Raw genomic sequence first — 23239 nt, forward strand, 5'->3', positions numbered from 1 at the left:
AATTACTTAGATTAACCGTGACAAATCTTAAACAGAACATCCTGGTTAGAGAGATTTTATCCCATTATCTCCTCTGTCCAAAAGTCACTGTCATCTCCACGTTGCCCCTGGATGAACTGTTTACAATAATAAATGCAGCTGTCTAAAGGTTGTATCAGTTCTCCAGTTTATCTGATTCAACTACATATTATCTTGTCATGTAGCATGTAAAGGTCAGTCAGATACTGTGAGCTTCAGATGAAGTGAGGTTGAATACCACAAAATGAGCTATGAGCTTAATTTATTTTAATTCATACACAACAAACAACAGACAGATGCTAGATTTCTTTAGGATTTATCTGTTAGCAGAGTTATCAGGAGCAGATAAGGAGTGTGTTACCTGGAGACTGCAGAGGTAGATCATACTGTACATCATCTGTGCAACACAGAAACAGTGGCGGAAGTTGTGGAATGGGTTGTTTCTGTAGTTATCGTGGATACAGAGCTATAGACATAGAAAAGGAAGGTGAGATTAAATATTGTTCATAGTTCAATTCACTTCAACAGTAAAAATGAAAGAGAATCTAATGTGAATACTGTACTCTTAAGAGTTAAGTGTTACTTCGCTAATTTTACACTGGTGTTTTTGTAATACTTTTCTTTACCAGCCATCTCTTCAAGGTGATTGGGTTGATGTTGAAGTCTCTGACCAGACCCAGGTCATGATACATGTGTTCGAGACAGCTGAGCATCTGGAAAAAGCATGGCATCACATTAATACCCAGAAGAATCTCTGCTGCCAGTACTTTGCAACTCCAAAAGAGGAATTTTTTACAGGAGTAGGGCAACTTTGTAAAGTTTGAAAAGGTGTAATAAAGTGATTTCCTATGAATATGATAAAATGACTTCTTTTTAATTTTGGACCAATTCTTTTGAAGTAAGCAGAAGTTTGCAAAAGGTTTAACATAAAAAAATAGCAATTTTGTTCTTACAATAAATAAATAAATAAATAAATAAATAAAGAACAAGAGAGTGGCCTAGAATTGAAAAATTACTCAGCACCTCAAAAAATATAAAACCCTACAGCACATCAGACAACATTAGTGTTATGTACGTTGGGGTCTCCATAGAATAAATGTATAATACTGACTTATTCCTTGAGTCTATAACATTGACATGATCATCACTAACACCAGGTCTATTACATTATCTGGTTATAATCACTGATTTACAATGTTTTAAAAATGATTACATAAATACAAATATTTAAAGAAATATAAGCATTTCCAATAAAGATTAATATAACACTAGTCTAACCCAGACAGTCAACACGGTGTGTGTTTTGTTCGGAGCTTATTTTGTAGCTGATGAGATCCCAGAATAGCACGTGGTGGATCGATGGGTTGAGGGGCAGAGAGGGGCAACTGAGCTCAGCCTGATCCTACAGCTAACAACTCTACAGTTAAACTATTGGTGTCAGAATCCAATCTTTAAAAGTATGAATAATAATAATGCGTTTATTACATGTGATAAAAAATGATGCTGTTGGGTTAACATTTCCACATTTTGTTTTTAAATATTGAGTTACACTTAAAAATATTCTGATACAGCCCAAAAACACTGACAGAAATGTACCTTTCTTGCAGTGTTTCCAACATCAAATGCTTGCACAGGGAGTATGTGGTTTTGGGCATGTAACTTATCCCTGATGGTACATGGATGGATGAAAACTGCCAAAATATAGTTTTTCTTTAATTGTAAGGCAGTGAATAAGTGGGCGTCACAGTGGAGCAGCAGGTAGTGTCTCTGTCACAGCTCCAGTGTCCTGGAGGTTGTGGGTTCAAGTCCCGCTCCAAGAGACTGTCTGTGAGGAGTTTGGTGTGTTCTCCCTGTGTCTGCGTGGGTTTCCTCCAGGTGGCTGTCTGTGAGGAATGTGGTGTGTTCTCCCTGTGTCTGCGTGGGTTTCCTCCTGGTGGCTGTCTGTGAGGAATGTGGTGTGTTCTCCCTGTGTCTGCATGGGTTTCCTCTGGGTGACTGTCTGTGAGGAGTGTGGTGTGTTCTCCCTGTGTCTGCATGGGTTTCCTCCGGGTGGCTGTCTGTGAGGAGTGTGGTGTGTTCTCCCTGTGTCTGCGTGGGTTTCCTCCGGGTGACTGTCTGTGAGGAGTGTGGTGTGTTCTCCGTGTCTGCGTGGGTTTCCTCCGGGTGGCTGTCTGTGAGGAGTGTGGTGTGTTCTCCCTGTGTCTGCGTGGGTTTCCTCCGGGTGACTGTCTGTGAGGAGTGTGGTGTGTTCTCCGTGTCTGCGTGGGTTTCCTCCGGGTGACTGTCTGTGAGGAGTGTGGTGTGTTCTCTCTGTGTCTGCGTGGGTTTCCTCCGGGTGACTGTCTGTGAGGAGTGTGGTGTGTTCGCTCTGGGTCTGCATGGGTTTCCTCCGGGTGACTGTCTGTGAGGAGTGTGGTGTGTTCTCTCTGTGTCTGCGTGGGTTTCCTCCGGGTGACTGTCTGAGAGGAGTGTGGTGTGTTCGCTCTGGGTCTGCATGGGTTTCCTCCGAGTGACTGTCTGTGAGGAGTGTGGTGTGTTCTCTCTGTGTCTGCGTGGGTTTCCTCCGGGTGACTGTCTGTGAGGATTGTGGTGTGTTCTCTCTGTGTCTGCGTGGGTTTCCTCCGGGTGACTGTCTGTGAGGAGTGTGTATGTTCGCTCTGGGTCTGCATGGGTTTCCTCCGGATGTCTGTTACTTAAATTTTTTTTAAAGATTCAGTTTATTGATACATTTATTGATATATTTATTTCAACATTTTTGTACTATTGAAATTACACAGAAGGAAAATAAACCTTCCTGCTATTATTTTAAAAGCAGTGCATTTGTGTATTATAAATGTTTTGTATTATTTTAGAAGAGAGATTACACTTATACCTATTGTTTTGGCAGGTTTCATCCTCCACAGATAAAGGCGGCCCAAAAGGAATATTAATTCTCTATAAAAATATCTGTTTATCTTGCACTTTGTTTATGTGGCAGGAAAGTCAGGGACTTGTCCTTTATTGCTCAGGTCTGGATTCCAAAGCCATGAAAACTGTAATCACTCACTTCTAAAACATGAACTGTAGTGTAAATTCAGCATTTGCCAACTGTACATTTTCATCGTCAAGCACATTGTACTGGGTATATCCCAGGCGTTTGGTACAGAGATGATTAAGGTAAATCAAGAGCCACTGAGATAGTCTCCTGGCCTCACCTCATTGGCTTCCCACTGCCAAACATCGAAGATCGGCCGTCGCAATGTGTCTATGGTCTCCTTGGAGAGGTGGTACTACACCCACAGGTGCATAAATAAACAACACATACATGGACACACACACATAGACACACACACACACACACACACACACTCACACAGGTAGAAAAGAGAGACAGAAAAGAGAGGACAGGAGAGAAAAAGAGAAAAGAGAGGCAGTAAAAAGAAGTGTTAGAAGGCTTACCTCATTGGATTCCCACAGCCAGACGTCGAAGGCGGGTTTTCTGAGGGCATTTATGGTCTGCTGCGAGAGCATGTACTGCAGGCAACAGAGCTCTCAGTTAACCCTCAGCTCCAAACGCCTGGCTGGGGCCACTACACACCTGACTGAGCACTAGAGTAGACTTCCTCACAGCTCCTATCTACCTAAACTACCTGCCTTGTCATAATCCACATCCAACAGTTTATACATTAGTTATAATATAAAATAAACTCATGACATTTTATGGTTGTTTTTAAATTAACAGTTGCCCCTTTAATTGTGTACAACTTCCACAAGACAATTATCAAGCATCGGAAACGCAAGGATAGCATTAGATGTTTAATGTTCATTTTATTAAATGAAAGTCAATATGAATTTGAAAATTACATCTTATTCTGCACACACTGTGATGTCATTCATTCATTGTCTGTAACCCTTATCTAGTTCAGGGTCGCGATGGGTCCAGAGCCTACCTGGAATCACTGGGCGCAAGGCGGGAATACACCCTGGAGGGGGCGCCAGTCCTTCACAGGGCAACACACTGTGATGTATTTAAGAGTAAAACTAAACCCTAGCTGAACGTTAGAGGTGGGCGATACCGGGAATTTTAGTATCGATCCGATACCAAGTAAATACAGGGCCAGTATCGCTGATATCGATGCTGATACTGATATAGCTATCAGGGGGGTCACACACAGACTGTAGTGGGAGAGAAATAAAGCTTGAGTATCGATCTTTTTACACGTGTAAATACAATACACCAGCGTCAATACCAACACCAGCGTTGGGATCAATATTATCGATATTTGGATCGATCCGCCCACCTCTACTGACGTTTACACGATGATGTGTTGGAACGGTGGGAAAAAGGAGGAATGGCATGTTACGATAAATCTTTCTATACATCACCAGGGAGATCAACAAACAGCATGAAACTTGTTCTTATTTAACGCGACCATTTCAACCTTTTGTATAAGATTTTCTTATAACAACATTAAGTTCATTATAAAGGTTTTTCACTCCTTTCTTTGGAATCAATTGCCTTATGCAGTTTCACTCAGACTCTAACGCATCATTTTACTCATGAAGTATTCGTCAAACTGAGTCCAATTACCTGCCTTATCTGATTAGCTGAGGAAAAGAAAATTATAGCAGATTCCCAGGACTGGAGTCGAAAACCCTGTGGTGACTGCACTGTGTCTCTGCACTAATGAGAATAAAGCAAGATCCAATTCTCAAATTCAGATTGAATTATCAGGTCAAAAACAACATAAAGCGCTTTCAGTAGTGAATGCAGGCTACAAAACGTGTCCAAGTGTTCCTATACACATGCTCCTTTTATATTTGTCACGCTTTTGCCCTGTTCCGTGTGTTCTTGCTTTATCGGTCTGAGTTTCCTTGTTTGTTCTGTTTTTGTTTCGTCCCTTGTTTTGTCCTTGTCTCTACACGTGTCTCTTTTGTAGCCTTGACCCCTCCTTATCTGTCTCAGGTGTCCTCGTGTGTCTATATAGCCACTTTGTTTCAGTGCTCCCTCATCTTGTCTTGTGTGTGGATGTGTTTCCGTGTCTCGTAGTTGACTGGTGTCTACACCGGTTCACGGTTGTTTTCTGTTCTGTTCCTGTCCAAGTTCCTGTTTAGTTCTGTTCAGATTCAGCTTGTTTTCTCTGTTTGTTGAGTTTGCTTTTGTTTTGTATTAAAGATTCCTTGCGTGTACGTCCCTCTCCCTGCCCAGCCATGACAATATTCCTTCAGAAATCAAATGAGCAGTGAGTCTGAGTCTCAGTTAATCTGCCAGTGCCAAAATTATAGGGCTTTTAAAGTAATCAGTCATTCTATCTCAAGTGGTAAAACAGCCCTTATACTTACAACTAGTGGCATGAAGGTGTCAGAGATTCTGCACTAAACCTGTTTTAAACACTAGCACTTCCATGTGCAAGAGCCACTGTCTCATTCAGGGACAACAGGTCAAATCATGTTCATAAATAACAGTTTCTCCTTTCAGGTACAAAGTACTGACTGCTGCTTTAAACCATAATAATGTATATATTAGAAGGTGTATAGAGACATTTATGGACATATAGGGCTGGTTTCCCAAATCCAGATTAAACGGTTAAAATAAAAAATAAAACAATTTCCAAAATAACCTCAATGTAGAACATTAATTTAAACATTTGGATAAATGTCTGGGACACAGTTATATAGTGTACAATCTTCTCTAAATTGCATTAGAACCTCTGTATTATTGATACAATTTGTGCTGGACACATGCAGAAGCTACTTTAATTCAAATGTTTTGGGAATGTTCCAAACTAACATTTTTGGAGTTGGTTATTTGACATACTCTCTACCATTATTCATAAACGTTTAGATTCATCAGCACGCCTTGCACTGTTTGAAGCAACAACACAAAGTCTTATTTTAAACAAGAAGAAAATTATGTCTTTAATCCTTTATTACGCTGATAGCTAGACTTTTAATTAAGGAAAAGATTTGAAACACAGTTAGAGGGTCTGCAGAAGGACATTAATATAGCAACCTTACGCCCAGCAGACTGTAAATCTTTTATGTTTTATTGTTTTTATAATGAATTCCTTGATTATTATTTATATAAATACATTATTTATTATTTATTAGTAAGTAGTTAGTAAACTTTCTTTAAAAAAAGATCCTGTGTCCGTGCATTTGTTTACCTTTGGGTATGACGGTACATCTCTGCGAGGAGTCAGCTTCTTGTTGTCATCCAGGAAACTACTGTAAAGGAGAAACACTGCGGGTCAGTGAGTGATCACTCCTTTCACTGGTGATGATACAATAAGCAATGATGCGTTTTTTTCTGAACTGTGTCATCGCTATGAAAATGACTGTGCCAACACAACAAGCTATTCCAGGACTCATCTGGACGTGATCCATGCCTCACTAATGAGACAGTGGAGGCGGGGGGAAGAGAAGTGCATGTGTCTATTACTCAGCTCATTAAGGCTCAGTAGGAGCTCTACTCTGTTAGTGCCCTTATTAAGAGCCAAGCCAAGCAATAATCTAATGCCCTCTCTCATCATCCACAGTACTGAAAACTACAGCCTGCTAATAGCACATGGGCTAATGAAAATGGATGGTGGGAGTGATGCCGCTGTTTCCACTGGGGGCTGCTATAAGAATAATATGATTTATCCAATTGTCAAACTGAAAATAACATTTCAAAGACCTTTCTTGCAGTGTCTTCTCATTTTCTGTGCAAGGGCCCTGACTCATTTCTGCCTCATTTCCTCTCAGCAATCCTCCTCTTTCATGATCTTTTTTATGGTGGTAATCAGGTAGGAGTGGGTGATATTAATTGAAAATATAGCAATATATCTTAGCTAACACTGTCCAGAAGGTTCCTGTATTCTGTCCAATGACTCTGGACACACTGCGGACTCTCTGAGACTCTTATCAGGATGAAGTGCTTTACTGAAGATGGATTAATGTATTAATTAATATTTCTATTCTCTGGAAAACACCAGTATTTTAGTTCATTGAAAAAAAGATACAAAAGAGACGATTCGTGCTCTGATGTGTTCACCGTTTCACAGTAACGATCACCACAAACGTGGCAAACACCTGTACATTGAATTGTGTTTAGTGTTCTAGGTTTATTGGTTAAACATTTTTGGGTTTATCTTGAGATCCAGAATATGGAGAAACTCAGCACAACTGCAGTATTCTCTTCCCTGGTGTGTGCAAGGACTGTGGAGAACAAGGAGGGGATGAGAAGGGGATGAGGAAAGGACAGGAATGTAGTAAGGAACTAACCTGTTGTTCCTGGATGCCATCTCCTCCCTCAGTTTCTTAATATCACTGCGACATTTCTCTATCTCCACCACCTTCAACCCCTCCACTGAGAGAGAGAGAGAGATAGAGAGACAGAGAGAGAGAGAGAGAGAAAAAGAGAGAGAGGTTCATATCACATGCCTTTAATCCACACACATTCAGATCATTATATGTTGGTTTCTATACATTTTAAAGATATTATCTTAAATTCCTTTTGCAGAGACTTACATTCAAATATTAGACCAACTCTGACCCTCTAACCACTGCCAACTAAAATAAAAACAACTATTAACTTAAACATGTAATGATTTACACCGAGGAGACCAGCTTCTTAAAGGGAGACTAGTCCTTAAAATATGAGTGTGTAAACTTAGACCCCACACACACACACACACACATACACACAAACAGACAAACAGACACACACAAACAGACTCTCTCTCTCTCTCTCTCTCTCTCTCACCCACACACACACACACAAACAAACACTCACACACACAAACAGACAAACAGACACACACAAACAGACACTCTCTCTCTCTCTCTCTCTCACACACACACACACAAACAGACAAACAGACACACACTCTCTCTCTCTCTCGCTCTCTCTCTCTCACCCACACACACACACACAAACACTCACACACACAAACAAACACTCACACACACAGACAAACACAAACACACACACACAAACAAACACTCACACACACCGACAAACACAAACACACACACACACACACAGACAAACACAAACACACACACAAACAAACAGACACTCACACACACAAAAAAACAAACACACACACACAAACACACAGACAAACACAAACACACACACAAACATAAACACACACACAGACACACACACACAAAAACAGACACACACACACAAAAACAGACACACACACACAAAAACAGACACACACACACACACACAGACATTCTCACACACACACAGACACACACACACACACACACACACTCACACACAAACAAACAGACACACACACACACACACACACACACAAACACTCACACACACAAACAAACACTCACACACACAGACAAACACAAACACACAAACAAACACTCACACACACAGACAAACACAAACACACACACACACACACAGACAAACACAAACACACACACAAACAAACAGACACTCACACACACAAAAAAACAAACACACACACACACAAACACACAGACAAACACAAACACACACACAAACATTCTCTCACACACACACACACAAACATAAACACACACACAGACACACACACACAAAAACAGACACACACACACAAAAACAGACACACACACACACACACAGACATTCTCACACACACACACACACACACACACACACACACACACTCACACACAAACAAACAGACACTCACACACAAACAAACAGACACACACACACACACACACACACACACACAATGGATGTAATAGTTGAGTTATTGAAGCTTCCTGTAAGTTAGACTCTTGGCACCTGCTGCTGCTGTTTCCTAGAGTTATGCAGCAGAAGGGCGCCTTCACAACCAACATCTAACTTTCTGTCTTTCATGATATCTTCCTTAAACACTTTATCACCGCTCTATGACCTCTCACATTAGCATTTACAGTCTGTGTTCTCCTCACAGGTCACTCACCCCAGTCCACCCCCAGTTTATAAGCAGGGTTTAAAAGTAACTCTGGAGGTCATTTCAGGTTTTTTTGTGTGTGCATTTGGACAGAGCTTAACGTGTGTGGTGTACAACATACAAAATTATGCAGAAACACATTATGTGTAATCAATATATTATTTCCGGATAAATGGGAAACCATCATAATTATGATCAGCCTCATACAGGAATTACAGCTGATAAACACCAGAAATAAGGGGTAAGAGTAACTCTTGTCCTTTACACATTTCAGTACTTATCCGTAGAGCTGTGAAAGGGTGCCTTAATGTCTTTTACCTATCAGAGGTTCTGTAAAACACAAGCTATGGAATCACAACTCCTCAGAACCTTTAATTCATCAAACAGCTTTTAGAGACTTTTCAAAAGAACAGATCGCCATAGAAACAGTATGTGGACAAAGCACTGACCTTAGGTTTAAAAAGACAGATGATGCCAAACCTGGCATCTTCAAAGCTGATGGTTTATGAACAAGCAGCCAGAGATCAGCTGTATACACATACACACACACACACACACACACACACACCACTCTGCAGAAGTCTGAGGCCCTAAGATAGTGATATATATTTAAACTAGTGCCTCCTCAGTGAGTGTGGGGCTGGTATAAAGTTCTATATAATCACAGTAAACACAGACTAATAATAATATAAAACACATCAGAAATATAAGATAATGTTTCTCTATAAAGCAGTCGGTGAGAGTGAGTTTGAAGAACAGTGTTTTGTTCAGATTCTTCTTATTATTTAAAATCATTATTGATTCACCACTAAAACTAGGCACTGGATGATCACCTCAAATAATACACACTCCACGAGGAGAGACTTGGACAAAGTTAAACACATTCACACACAGAGGATCACACTGGAGGAATGTGACTGGGTTTATTCTAATGGTGGGTGTTATTTGTTGTTTGTTTTTTAGCAAATAAACACTTGCTGCTCCGATAAATAGCATTTTAAATCATAATCTCTGGTGCCTAACACGTTTGCACAGTACTGTGTGTGTGTGTGTGTGTGTGTGTGTGTGTGTGTATAAACTAAACATATGTGTGTACAAAATTAGAGTAAAATTATAAAATTAGCCTAAGGATAAAATAAGAATCATGGACTAATCATTAAACGGCTACTTGTTAAAGAGCAGTGGCAGATCACTCGTGGGCTCCGGCCTGGGCCTAAACCTTGATGCAATTTACTATGAACCAACAAAACATCAGAGTCAAAAAGCCCTCCTCGCAGTTCTTTTGTAATTATATCAATATCTGTAATCCAACCAAACTCCTTTCATGTCTCCTGGCTCAATCAAGAAGCTTGTAAAACAATTTCCATGACAACAGTGACATCACTGAGCAGGCAATTTGTTCATCCACTTGTGCTCATCAGCTACTTAGCAAATCAAAAATGTAGGCTAATGCTAATGACAAAAAAAGTACATAAAAATCCCCTGTGTTAAATCAAAAGAATCAGTTAAATTAACACTGAGAGTGTTGGCAAGTGTTAAATATTTACACTCACAGTGTTTATTTAACCCTAACAGTTGAAAAACACCTTTTTACGGATGAATGGACTGAAAAGAAATGCACCTTCTGGAGCTTCTTATCTGAGGGAATTGGTAAGTGGACCTCTAAGATAAATATTTGAGTAGCCCAGCTCTACAGATGGGCAGCACAGTGGAGCAGCAGGTAGTGTCTCTGTCACAGCTCCAGGGTCCTGGAGGTTGTGGGTTCGAGTCCCGCTCCGGATGACTGTCAGTGAGGAGTGTGGTGTGTTCTCTCTGTGTCTGCGTGGGTTTCCTCCGGGTGACTGTCTGTGAGGAATGTGGTGTGTTCTCCCTGTGTCTGCGTGGGTTTCCTCCAGGTGACTGTCTATGAGGAGTGTGGTGTGTTCTCCCTGTGTCTGCGTGGGTTTCCTCCAGGTGACTGTCTATGAGGAGTGTGGTGTGTTCTCCCTGTGTCTGTGTGGGTTTCCTCCGGGTGTGTGTCTGTGAGGAATGTGGTGTGTTCTACCTGTGTCTGTGTGGCTTTCCTCCGGGTGACTGTCTGTGAGGAGTGTGGTGTGTTCTCCCTGTGTCTGCGTGGGTTTCCTCCGGGTGACTGTCTGTGAGGAGTGTGGTGTGTTCTCCCTGTGTCTGCGTGGGTTTCCTCCGGGTGACTGTCTATGAGGAGTGTGGTGTGTTCTCCCTGTGTCTGCGTGGGTTTCCTCCAGGTGACTGTCTGTGAGGAGTGTGGTGTGTTCTCTCTGTGTCTGCGTGGGTTTCCTCCGGGTGACTGTCTGTGAGGAATGTGGTGTGTTCTCCCTGTGTCTGCGTGGGTTTCCTCCAGGTGACTGTCTGTGAGGAGTGTGGTGTGTTCTCTCTGTGTCTGCGTGGGTTTCCTCCGGGTGACTGTCTATGAGGAGTGTGGTGTGTTCTCCCTGTGTCTGTGTGGGTTTCCTCCGGGTGTGTGTCTGTGAGGAGTGTGGTGTGTTCTCCCTGTGTCTGTGTGGGTTTCCTCCGGGTGACTGTCTGTGAGGAGTGTGGTGTGTTCTCCCTGTGTCTGCGTGGGTTTCCTCCGGGTGACTGTCTGTGAGGAGTGTGGTGTGTTCTCTCTGTGTCTGCATGGGCTTCCTCCGGGTGACTGTCTGTGAGGAGTGTGGTGTGTTCTCCCTGTGTCTGCGTGGGTTTCCTCTGGGTGCTCGGGTTTCCTCCTACGCTCCAAAAACACACGTTGGTAGGTGGATTGGAGACTCTAAAGTGTCTGTAGGTGTGAGTGAATGTGTGAGTGTGTGTCGCCCTGTGAAGGACTAGCGCCGGCTCCAAGATGTAGTCCTGCCTTAAACCCAGTGATTCCGGGTAGGCTCCGGACCCACCTCTACCCTTAATTGAAAAAGCGGTTAAAAGACAACGAAGGAATGAGTGAATGCTCTACAGATCATTAATCAGGTATGAAACACAATGTGTGGTGTTTTACAGGCTCTCAGTAATTGTCCTGAATATGTATTTAACCGTATGTTTCAGTTTCCTCTATTGTAGTTGCTCCTTAATGTCTAGACAGCGCATCTATGTTTTTCTGAATTGAAATTTTCACTATTTCAAACTCATTGGTAATCTAGTAATAGTAATGTTCATCTGCATGCACTGTTTTTACAAGAAGGTTTACCTCTGACTGAAGCTTCTTTCAGTATAACACAAGTATCAGGGACATTTTCCCATATATTAATCTTTCCAAGTTACAAAAAAAATAATAGATACCTTTGAAGGTTCATTCAACCTTTTCCATTGTCTGAACGGCAAAAGATGGACTCTAAATTCAATCTGGGAGCACAGTGCAGTAAATGCAATCCATAGCTCAGTGTCGTACCGATGACAGCTATCACATACTGTATCATGATGTTATTTATCAGGATAATAGCTTATCCTCATATTGCTGAGACGTCTACAACATCTCAACATGCATCCATTATTGAGCTCTATACAAACCCAATGGTACTTAGACCTAATGCAAAACAACAAGCCTTACCCAGTGTTTTGCCCCTGTTTGAATCAAAGCAGAGAAAGTCCTGCAATGTTTAATATATTCCTCATCGTTCCAGGTTACCAGCTAATGTCCATCATACGCTACTGTATGAGGCATGAAATAAAACAGGCATCTGGAACATAATTTCCCTTTATTACACTGACTCTGACTTATTTGCCTGCACATTATTATGGGTGGACATTTTTATCTAATTCAGGAACAGCAAACACCACAACATGCAAATGCTCAAACTAATTTTACTGTTGTCACTTCCTGCTAAAGAAAGAATAGTCTATGTGTTGGACAGTAAAGCCATTCAAAGTCCATTCAACACAAACACATTTTTACAGACAAAAATGGAACTATGCGCACAGTTCTGAGAACTTGAAGCTCACGTACCGGCAGCATGACTCCAAACTGCTTAAGTCTAAGTACAATGCTATCACAGTTTTTCCAATCTCTCAACCATCTTTTAGTACACGTTGGTCACTTAGAAACACTGGCATGTGTTAGGCATAACGTGAAAGAGGAAGCAGCCATCAAGGACAAACATGACAAGCCAATTTTTCTAATGAAATGTATGAATCTTCTGTGGACCATGAAATCAATTGTGGCCTGTCCATGACTAAAGCTGGGCAGCGAGTCCAAGCAAACTGATGCCACTTTAAAATAGCCTCAGTTATGCTATTATTATGCTATCAGCCTTTAGAGAGAAAACAGGTAAGTAACCACTAGAGTAGTTCTACAGTACTCTCTAGAACAAGTACACTGTACCATAACATTATGCTTTCTATAGATATCTAATAATAATAATAATAATAATAATAACAATGTGCAATTATTTGTCATTGTACAACGTACAACAAAATGTGTCTTCCGCATGAAACTCTTCTTTGGCAGGGAACACGCACCCAGAGCGGCAGGCAGTCATCCCCGGTGTCCGGGGAGTGTTTGTGGGTTCAGTGCCTTGCTCAATGGCACTTCAGCCATGGATCATCCTGCCGATTCGATCCCCTTCCTCTGCCAAGCCCCTAGCTCTCTAACCGTTAGGCTAAGGCTGCCCCTAGACTGTGAAAAACAGCCAGAAAGAGATGGCATATGCTGAAAATTCACAGACAACCAAGAGACCACCACAGTCAACAGGAATCACAGCTGACAAATACAACGACTAATTAAATGGCCTTTTTTAGATTACAAACACAGACTTTAAAACCCCAGGCAAAAATGATGTAATCACAACTCTTGGAGGACACTCTTTCAGTTGTTTAATTTTGTAGGAAAGAAAATAACAGAAACATGCCACAAAAGTCTGTTTTCAAAACTTTAACCTTCAGGCATTAAGACAAAATAAAAAAAGAAAGAAATACAGTCGTTGTGGTCGGTCACAATTGTTTTCTTTAGGTTTAGTAAAGGAAAAAACAAATGGAATCTTTCATTATCTGTAACCCTTATCCAGTTCAGGGTCGCAGTGGGTCCAGAGCCTACCTGGAATCAGTGGGCGCAAGGCAGGAACACACCCTGGAGGGGGCAACACAGACACACACACACACACACATTGACTCACACACTCACACACTCACACCTACGGACACTTTCGAGTCTCCAATCCACCTACCAACGTGTGTTTTTGGACTGTGGGAGGAAACCAAAGCACCCGGAGGAAACCCACGCAGACACAGGGAGAACACACCACACTCCTCACAGACATTCACCCGGAGGAAACCCACACAGACACAGGGACAACACACCACACTCCTCACAGACAGTCACCCGGAGGAAACCCACGCAGGCATAGAGAGAACACACCACACTCCTCACAGACAGTCACCCGGAGGAAACCCACGCAGGCATAGAGAGAACACACCACACTCCTCACAGACAGTCACCCGGAGGAAACCCACGCAGGCATAGAGAGAACACACCACACTCCTCACAGACAGTCACCCGGAGGAAACCCACGCAGGCATAGAGAGAACACACCACAATCCTCACAGACAGTCACCCGGAGGAAACCCACGCAGGCATAGAGAGAACACACCACACTCCTCACAGACAGTCACCTGGAGGAAACCCACGCAGACACAGAGAGAACACACCACACTCCTCACAGACAGTCACCTGGAGGAAACCCACGCAGACACAGGGAGAACACACCACACTCCTCACAGACAGTGACCCGGAGGAAACCCACACAGACACAGAGAGAACACACCACACTCCTCACAGACAGTCACCCGAAGGAAACCCACGCAGACACAGGGAGAACACACCACACTCCTCACAGACAGTGACCCGGAGGAAACCCACACAGACACAGAGAGAACACACCACACTCCTCACAGACAGTCACCCGAAGGAAACCCACGCAGACACAGAGAGAACACACCACACTCCTCACAGAAAAATATGGAATTACTCAATTTTATTCCAAAAATATTATGGAATATCTCTGTAATTTCAGTTCAAAAACAAACACCTGCATCAGACTCATTCATTCATTCATTAAATCTGCTCGTAAGTCTTCAGTTAAAAAAGAATGCTCACTCCTTTGAGAGCTGTTGCACAAAGCGGATCGACATGAATCATGGCTCCAACACAAGAGATGTCAAACAAAATGGAAAGGCTGTAAAAGGGAAGTATTCAGGTAGATCAATGAAGACATCAAAGCATCAAGATGGAAAACAAAGCAACATGTCTTGAAAACAGGAAATGCACAACAAAATAAATGAGAAACAAGTGGGTGGAAACTGAAGTCAGTGTCTTTGAACTGAAAGAATCGCCAAAAGAAATGGGATTTACAAACAGAAAAGCCAAATGAAAGCCATCATTAACAGAAAAGAACAGGGTCACAGGGGACTAAAGAAAAGCAATCCCAGCTATGGGTGACTGGATGAACGTGATCTTCAGTGATCAATCTGCTTTGAGCAAGGTGATGAATGAATGCTGGAATTTTTGTTTGGGGCCAGAACCAATGAAATTTATGGAGATTATTGTCTGAGAAACATGTAGATTTCCACAGTCATTGGTGATAAGGCCCTGTATGTCAGGTAAAGACATGGGGAAATGCTGTCATTAAATCTTTAATAACGGCCAAAGTCTACAATGAAGTTTTGAACACTTCTCTTATTCCATCAGATGAAAGGGTGTTTGATGATGTCTTCATTTTTGTGAAAACTTTCCTTCAAGAACGACGTATAATGTCAATGGGATGGCCTGTGAACAGCCCTGATCTCAATCCAGTGTGAAATCCCTGGCGGAAATTGAAGAAAATGGTCAATGACATGGTTCTAACCTGCAAAGCTGGTCTAGTGACAGCAATAAGAGACGAATGGAGCTGGATTGATGAAGAATAGTGTTTGTCATTAGTTAAGACCATCCCTCAGAGAATTCAAGCTGTAACAAGTTAGAGTTGTGCAACAAAGTTCTTATGGTGCAGTATTTTTCTCATGAATCTATAATATTTTCCTCAGAATTGCGTGATTCCATATTTTTGTCCCTCTTCTTGATCTAAAATAACAATCGTGACTGACTACAACAATTGTATTTCTCTTTTTTAATTATTTCTTAATGCCAGAAGGTTGGAATTTTGAAAAACAAATTGTGGCATGAGTGGTGTGATTTATTTTAATTTTCTGCAAAATTAAACAGCTGGTGATTCCATAATTTTTGCCAGGTGTTTTATGTACAGGGCATTTTTACCTCTCAGCCCCATGTATAGGTTTAAGGGGTTTTAGTCTCTCTTCAGGCAGGAAAGCCAGTGCTACACACACTTAAATACACTGAGTAATATACCATCAATGTTTTATGTAATTAATTACATGATCACAATTATTTAAAATGGGATATAATTCTTAGCTTTGAGAATGATTAGCAGACTCTAATTAGTAACCCTCAAATAATAGTAGTAATAATAATAATGATAATAATAATAATAATAATAATAATAAATATTATAATAATGCTCATAGCATCATCATTATTATTATTATCATTATTATTACTACTATTATTATTATTGCCCGAGATTGATGCCATTAACATGTTATTATAATTATTATTAATGCAATAAACCTTCACTGCTTCCATAATTCTTACATCAGTACTATAATAATATCAGTACCAGGGGTGGGTGATATGGAACTTAAATAATATCACGATATTTCAGGGTTATTTTTTGATAACAATATTTTTGTCGAAATGAAAAAACACTGAAAACAAATTTTATTAATTTCAAGAAAACACTAATGCAACAAAATGAATGTTATATTAATATTAATTTTTTTCCAAACCCGCTCCACACGACTGAAGTCATTCATATTTTGGAGCAAATATCTGAACTCAGAGCAAATTTCTCACGTAAATGACGTATTGAATGTACACCATTTAATGTCTAACTGCAATTAAGCTTTACATAAACAAGTCATAAAATCAATATTGATTTATCAACATTTATATTTATATTATATTTAAATTTAAGTTATGGTGAATCCAAAGAAGAAAAGAGGAAAGTTTGAAACGAAGATTTGAGGGATAACAGGGACCTACAGTTACGAAGAGAGGATGGTAGAGAATTAGAGAAGTCTGGTGGGGGCAGCAGCACTGAAAGATCTGCCACCCAAAGTAGAAAGTCTAGTTGAAGGGACAGTAAGAGACCGGAGTTAGAGAATCTGAGGATGCGCGAGAATACAGAGAAGATTTAGAGAAACGGAATCTGAGAAATAAACAAAATACAATATGACACATCCCTAATCAGTGCACTGTAGCATTATGACAGACTTGGTAATAATGTTGAAGTTTGTTCAGAGGAGAACGAGTCCTTCTTGTTGCTCTTGGTTCCTCCCAGTGTTTTCTTCCTCCAGCTTATACAAATTAAAGATTTAACTGTATGTAAATGTAAATTATAATCCTTAAGGCCAAATCTTTCATTAGGTTGTTTTTTTTACATCATTGAAATGTAGCACCAATGGTTTGTTTACATGTGTTTATTTGTATTATAAGTCTTATTTACACCTTTCCTGATATGTAAATGAACAGAATTATATGTTTGTCTCATTATGAGTATGTGTAAGTGAAGCACCTTGAATATGAGCTAAGCCTCCCATGACCTACTTCTGCAGTTTACAGCCTATTTTACTATTGTACTGGCACAGTGTTCACTCTATTGTGTACAAGGCCTTCTGAAGTGAATTACAGTGGGGAAAAAATAAATGAAAAGCTTCCTTTTAGAAAGAGGAGCAGGACTTCCTTTTCAGAGGAGTCTTATTAGGCCAATGTTCACAGACTGAAATTCTGCCAACTTTAGGTCTCTGATTTAACGGATCTCTTTTAATGAATTATGGATCATATACATCCTGAGAGGAATCAGGTGCTTTTCTAATGAATGTGCCCCTGAAGAACTGAAAAAATTTTAGGCCAGAGTTGTTGTTTTTTTTTTAAACTGAGATAGCTATCCAAATGATGGCTGTAAAATAATGATTTCACATATCTGTTTATGTTCCCACGTCTATCTAAAATGCATCAATACTTTGGTTGATCCTTAAAATTAGTGGATACTGATGACCTGTGGTTTTCCCAGCGTAGGTTAATGCTCAAATTCAGTCATCAGTTAGAGGACTCTAAAGGGATTTGTGTTCTGGAGTAGTAGAAATACATCATCAGTACCTGACATCACTAATGCTCCCTAGAATGCCGTCACATTCTCACAGCACTGTTTCAACACCTTGGGAAAGTGTTACCAAATTATGTCAGCAGAAGGGAGTAAGTGTCTATAAGTACTCTTTATTGTAGTGAAAATACTGAAGCAGTTGTCCACACTAAATCAAAACACTGAATTCAAGAGATCAAGCTTATTTTTCACATGAAAACCAAAGTGATTTTGACTTGCAGTTACCTGTGAGCCGCAGGTATAAAATACTGCAGAGACTGCCACACCAGAGAAGCCGGAACTCTGATTAGCTGTGATAATAAATCCCTCACAGTATAGAACAGAGTAAATAATCAGTTATTAGCTCTGGCTCTGCATGAGTCTGTGTGTGTTGTCAACTCCAATTTGTCAGAGCAGACATCACACAGCCATTATCACATCTCCGAGTCTGTTACATAAACCACTCCAACTTCCTCCCTTTCCTTTTCTGAACAGGCAAAGATTCACAGCTCCAGCCAAAACAATCTGTATATTCAACACAAACAAGTGCTCCAAGTGCTTTTTGTTCTTAATAAAAAAAAAAAAAGGGGTGACACACGGTCACGAAAAACAAATGACTCACTGCAAAGTTGATTCCTTGCACATACACAACATTTCCAAAAGTCTGTGAAGGTCATAATTAGGTGCTCCACTGTTTGGAGACGGTTGCACACAGTTTCTATAATCTCTTAGAAAAGCCAGTCATCTCCAACCAGCCTCTAAAGCGCCTTCCTCCTTGGAGGAAGAAAGAATGTAATTGGTTACTAGCCAACACCATTGGTTAGCATGTATTGGGTGGAGATTTTCAAATACTATTAACGGGTAAAACTCCACCTAGACCCCGTAGTTTGCCTGCCCTGACTGACACGAATTGTTCTTGGTAGAGGTAAGTTTTTCATTCATTCATTATCTGTAACCCTTATCCAATTCAGGGTCGCGGTGGGTCCAGAGCCTACCTGGAATCATTGAGCGCAAGGCGGGGGATACACCCTGGAGGGGGCGCCAGTCCTTCAAAGGGGCAACACCCACACACACACGCGGACACTTTTGAGTCGCCAATCCACCTACTAACGTGTGTTTTTGGACTGTGGGAGGAAACCGGAGCACCCGGAGGAAACCCACGCGGACACAGGGAGAACACACCAACTCCTCACAGACAGTCACCCGGAGGAAACCCACGCGGACACAGGGAGAACACCCACACTCCTCACAGACAGTCACCCGGAGGAAACCCACGCGGACACAGGGAGAACACACCAACTCCTCACAGACAGTCACCTGGAGCGGGAATCGAACCCACAACCTCCAGGTCCCTGGAGCTGTGTGACTGCGACACTTACCTGCTGCGCCACCGTGCCGCCCGGTAGAGGTAAGTGTCCGATAGAATTTCATGTTTGATTTTTTGTTACTGAAAGCTGTAGTTCTGTTCCATAATTTGTTAGAAATGTTGCAAAACAACCTCAGTATTTTGTTTCATTTGAACGAATGTAACTTGCTGCCTTTGAGAAATCTGCAGAACGCTCTGGTGCTTCTCAGACAGATTCTGAAGATTTGAATTATGACTGCTGACTCTGAATAAGCTACAGAACGCTACACAATAAAAGACAAAGCTGAATAGCACCTGCCCAGAAAATGCAGTGCAGTGTAACTGTTGTCTGAAATGATGGAGCAGCATAAATGTGGGATGAGTTGAAGTGACCTTTCTGAGCCAGAATTACCCATTAACATCAGTACCTGACCTGAATATTCTCAGAGGTGAGTGCAATTAAATACCCTTAGGACTCCAATATCTAGTGTAAAGCCTTCTCAGAAAAGTAGACGCTGCTATTAGAGCAAAGAGGGTACAAAGACCCTTTTTAAATACCCTCTATTACAGAATAAATGGATGACCAGTTGTCCATAAATATCTGGTTATGGTATGGTTTTCTAAATAGCGAATTAAGAACTGTAATGAACTAATGCTCTACAAATCAGGCTAAGAATCTAGTTGTTTCTATTGATCTCATGATCAAAGTAATGCCAAACACATTCAGTGAAGTTGAGGTATGGTCTCTAGGGCTTCTTATTTCTTTGTTTGATTTGCAGATTTTCTTTTTTATTGGCCATTTCCTTCCCTCAGTAAGTGTATCTTTACATCTCTAATTCTTATCATTGTTTTGTCTTCTCACGGTGGTCGAATGTGGATATTTCTTAGATTTGAACAAAACAAAATCGGCTTGATTTTCTAATCTCTATCAAAGACGTTGGTGAAAGTGTTGGTGGTCTAGTTTTGCACAGTTAGAGTTAGATTTTTCCTAGGGCGGCACGGTGGCGCAGCAGGTAGGTGTCGCAGTCACACAGCTCCAGGGGCCGCTCCGGGTGACTGTCTGTGAGGAGTTGGTGTGTTCTCCCCGTGTCCGCGTGGGTTTCCTCCGGGTGCTCCGGTTTCCTCCCACAGTCCAAAAACACACGTTGGTAGGTGGATTGGTGATTCGAAATTATCCGTATCTGTGTCTGTGTTGCCTTGTGAAGGACTGGCGCCCCCTCCAGGGTGTATTCCCGCCTTGCTCCCAATGATTCCAGGTAGGCTCTGGACCCACCGCGACCCTGAACTGGATAAGGGTTACAGATAATGAATGAATGAATGAATGATTTATTCCTTCTTTATGAAAGCAGCTATGACAGAGACACTACCTGCTGCTCCACTGTGCCACTCATAAATAACTTTTACATTTATAATAATTTTTGTATGGAACCAGGTGCATGGTGGTCTCTGGTGTTTGCACCGTTCTGTACATTGACTAGATGTATTATCAAACGTCACGTCACGACAGTTTGTGGTAGCGTTGCTATTCATAATAACATTAACTCTGTTTAACACGCCATGTCTAACTAACAAACTGATATGTTCAACTTGAACTGAGGTAGATGTGGTAAACCGGTTAAACACAAAAATATGTCAACCATGACGAAGGCACTGTTTTAAGATTGTGTTCTCGTTGTTGAAACACAGGCTTCTGAAGCTCAGCCACTTGGGGATTTTTGTTCTGTGAGCTGTTCCTGTGACAGTGAGTAAAACAACACATGACTCACACTCCACTCTCTTCTCCAACATGGCCAAGCGGTTGGTCACCTCGGTCTTCAGCTCATTTATCTTAAAAGCTCTGGAAAGTGGGGGAGAGAGGAAGAAGTATAATGGGAGGAAAAGAAAAAGAGAAGAAGGAATTCATATAATCAGTTTAGAAAAACAGTAGCAGTTTTGAAAGTCAACATTCATGATACTATATGCAAATTACCAAAGTCTTTAGTGACAAATGACATAATTCTACAAACACATTTAGTTTAAAGGTTTATTCCAACAAGTGTCTATTGCCGTAAAAGCGGTTTTAGTGAGTTTGACCCTGGAATCTGTTAGTGTATGTCATGCTTATGTAGTTTTATGTCTGATGTCCTGAAAGCCCTATGTAATCCTTGTGAATAACAAGCTACAGTTAAATGCAACCAGAAAAATGCTTCACAGAACGATGCTTTGCTGTAAATAAGAAAAGGTACACAGTGTAAATGAGTGTAAATTACATTTCTCAAATACAGTAGCCTACAATATTGAAAGAAAAACAAATCTGTAATTATACAACAAGAATCTCCACTTTAAAAGGAAATTTCAAAGTACATTTACTACAGAGACCAGGAGAACAATGCTTCGGCAAGGGCTTTCTTTTTTTTTGAAAACTGTTTTTCATGGTAACGATACGCTAATGAAACAGAAGACTGAAGGTTATTAACATGAGCTGAAATTTTTAAAAGGTGAATTCCACCAACTTTTCTAAATTGCTATTTGGTTAAAAACTTTGCGGCAAAAACATTTACAGTGGACTGACATCAAATGCTCCACTGGAAAAACAGTCAAAATTACTGTAAAATTTACTTCTAAAAAGCTATTACACAATTTTGTAACAAATACATTGTCCGGGTGGTTTTTAAATAGTTCGCAGATAAGAGATTTCCTTTAGACTTGTGTTTTATAAGTGCACGCCACAGGGGTTGTAATCAATGTATTAAAAAAATATGAAACAAAAATTTAAAAATAAATAAATTATTTAAAAAAAAAAAAACTACTGTCAGGGAGGAAAATAATCAACATTACACACACACACACACACACAGGTAGTAAAAAAAAATTATAACAATAACTGTGTTACTAAATTTTAAACCTGCTTTCTGTCACAAGTTTAACAAAGAATTAACCATTTCACATCAAAGCACCATAAATGATGTTTACACCTCAATAATTTACTCGTCTGATTGTGCAGACATTTGGAAATATGGGTTGAATTATCTTTTAAAAGATTAGCTTGATACAGACTGTTCTATGTCTAGAGTTCATTAAACCAAAACATATTTGAGCACTGAGCTGGTCACAGAGCGTGCAGGTGAAATGCAGAATTTACTAATACATTTTTTTGGTTAAATATTAGCAGTGAAGAAGGAGAGGCAGAGACAGGGGGAGAGAGAGAGAGAGAGGAGAGAGAGAGAGAGAGAGAGAGAGAGAGAGAGAGAGAGAGAGAGAGAGAGAGAGAACGAGAGAGAGAGAAAGAGAGAGAGAGAGAGGGAGAGAGAGAGAGAGAAAGAGAGAGAGAGAGAGAGAGACAGAGAGAGAGAGAGAGAGAGAGAGAGAGACAGAGAGAGAGAGAGAGAGAGAGAGAGAGAGAGAGAGAGAGAGAGAAAGAAACAGAGAGTGGGTTAGTACCTGGAGAACTGCTCCGCTACCTGGGTCAGTACATTCTGAAAGAGTTCTTCTTTATCTACGAAAGGACACAACAGTCATTGATAAAAAAAGACACCAACACAGACAGAGATGTGAAAGCATTAGAGGCTGTTTGACACAATCAATGGAATATTCTGAAGCATTAAGTTAGCAGCAGAAATGGAGAATTAAAGAAAGAGGGAAAAAATAAGACAAAAATGAAAAAGAATTAATAGTAGATGAAGTAGAAAAAAGAGAAGCAAAAGTGTTCAAAGTAAATCTCTTTTCCAGCTCACCTTGTCAGGTCTACACTCTTGGTTACTGTTATGTGTTAACAGGTCAAATCCCAATTCAGTTCCCAC

The 23239-nt window shown here is 40.8% G+C and overlaps 1 protein-coding gene across 2 annotated transcripts in view; it reads right to left on the bottom strand.

Annotated features, from left to right (window-relative positions):
* Positions 1-23239, bottom strand: part of pde9aa (phosphodiesterase 9aa) — a 35185-nt gene that overhangs the window by 5047 nt on the left and 6899 nt on the right. The window contains exons 3-9 of one of the 2 annotated variants that reach the window (XM_066686305.1): positions 22881-22935; positions 21227-21297; positions 7264-7348; positions 6165-6225; positions 3457-3531; positions 645-731; positions 380-484 (exon numbers count right to left, since the gene is read on the bottom strand). In XM_066686305.1, coding sequence (XP_066542402.1) covers positions 380-484; positions 645-731; positions 3457-3531; positions 6165-6225; positions 7264-7348; positions 21227-21297; positions 22881-22935 — 539 coding nt within the window. Of the gene's footprint in view, positions 1-379; positions 485-644; positions 732-3456; positions 3532-6164; positions 6226-7263; positions 7349-12474; positions 12593-21226; positions 21298-22880; positions 22936-23239 lie in introns of those variants that run through there. The other variant, XM_066686306.1, reaches the window with a different exon arrangement.

The sequence above is a fragment of the Hoplias malabaricus genome, chromosome 12 (assembly GCF_029633855.1).
Source record: "Hoplias malabaricus isolate fHopMal1 chromosome 12, fHopMal1.hap1, whole genome shotgun sequence".
NCBI lineage: Eukaryota > Metazoa > Chordata > Actinopteri > Characiformes > Erythrinidae > Hoplias > Hoplias malabaricus.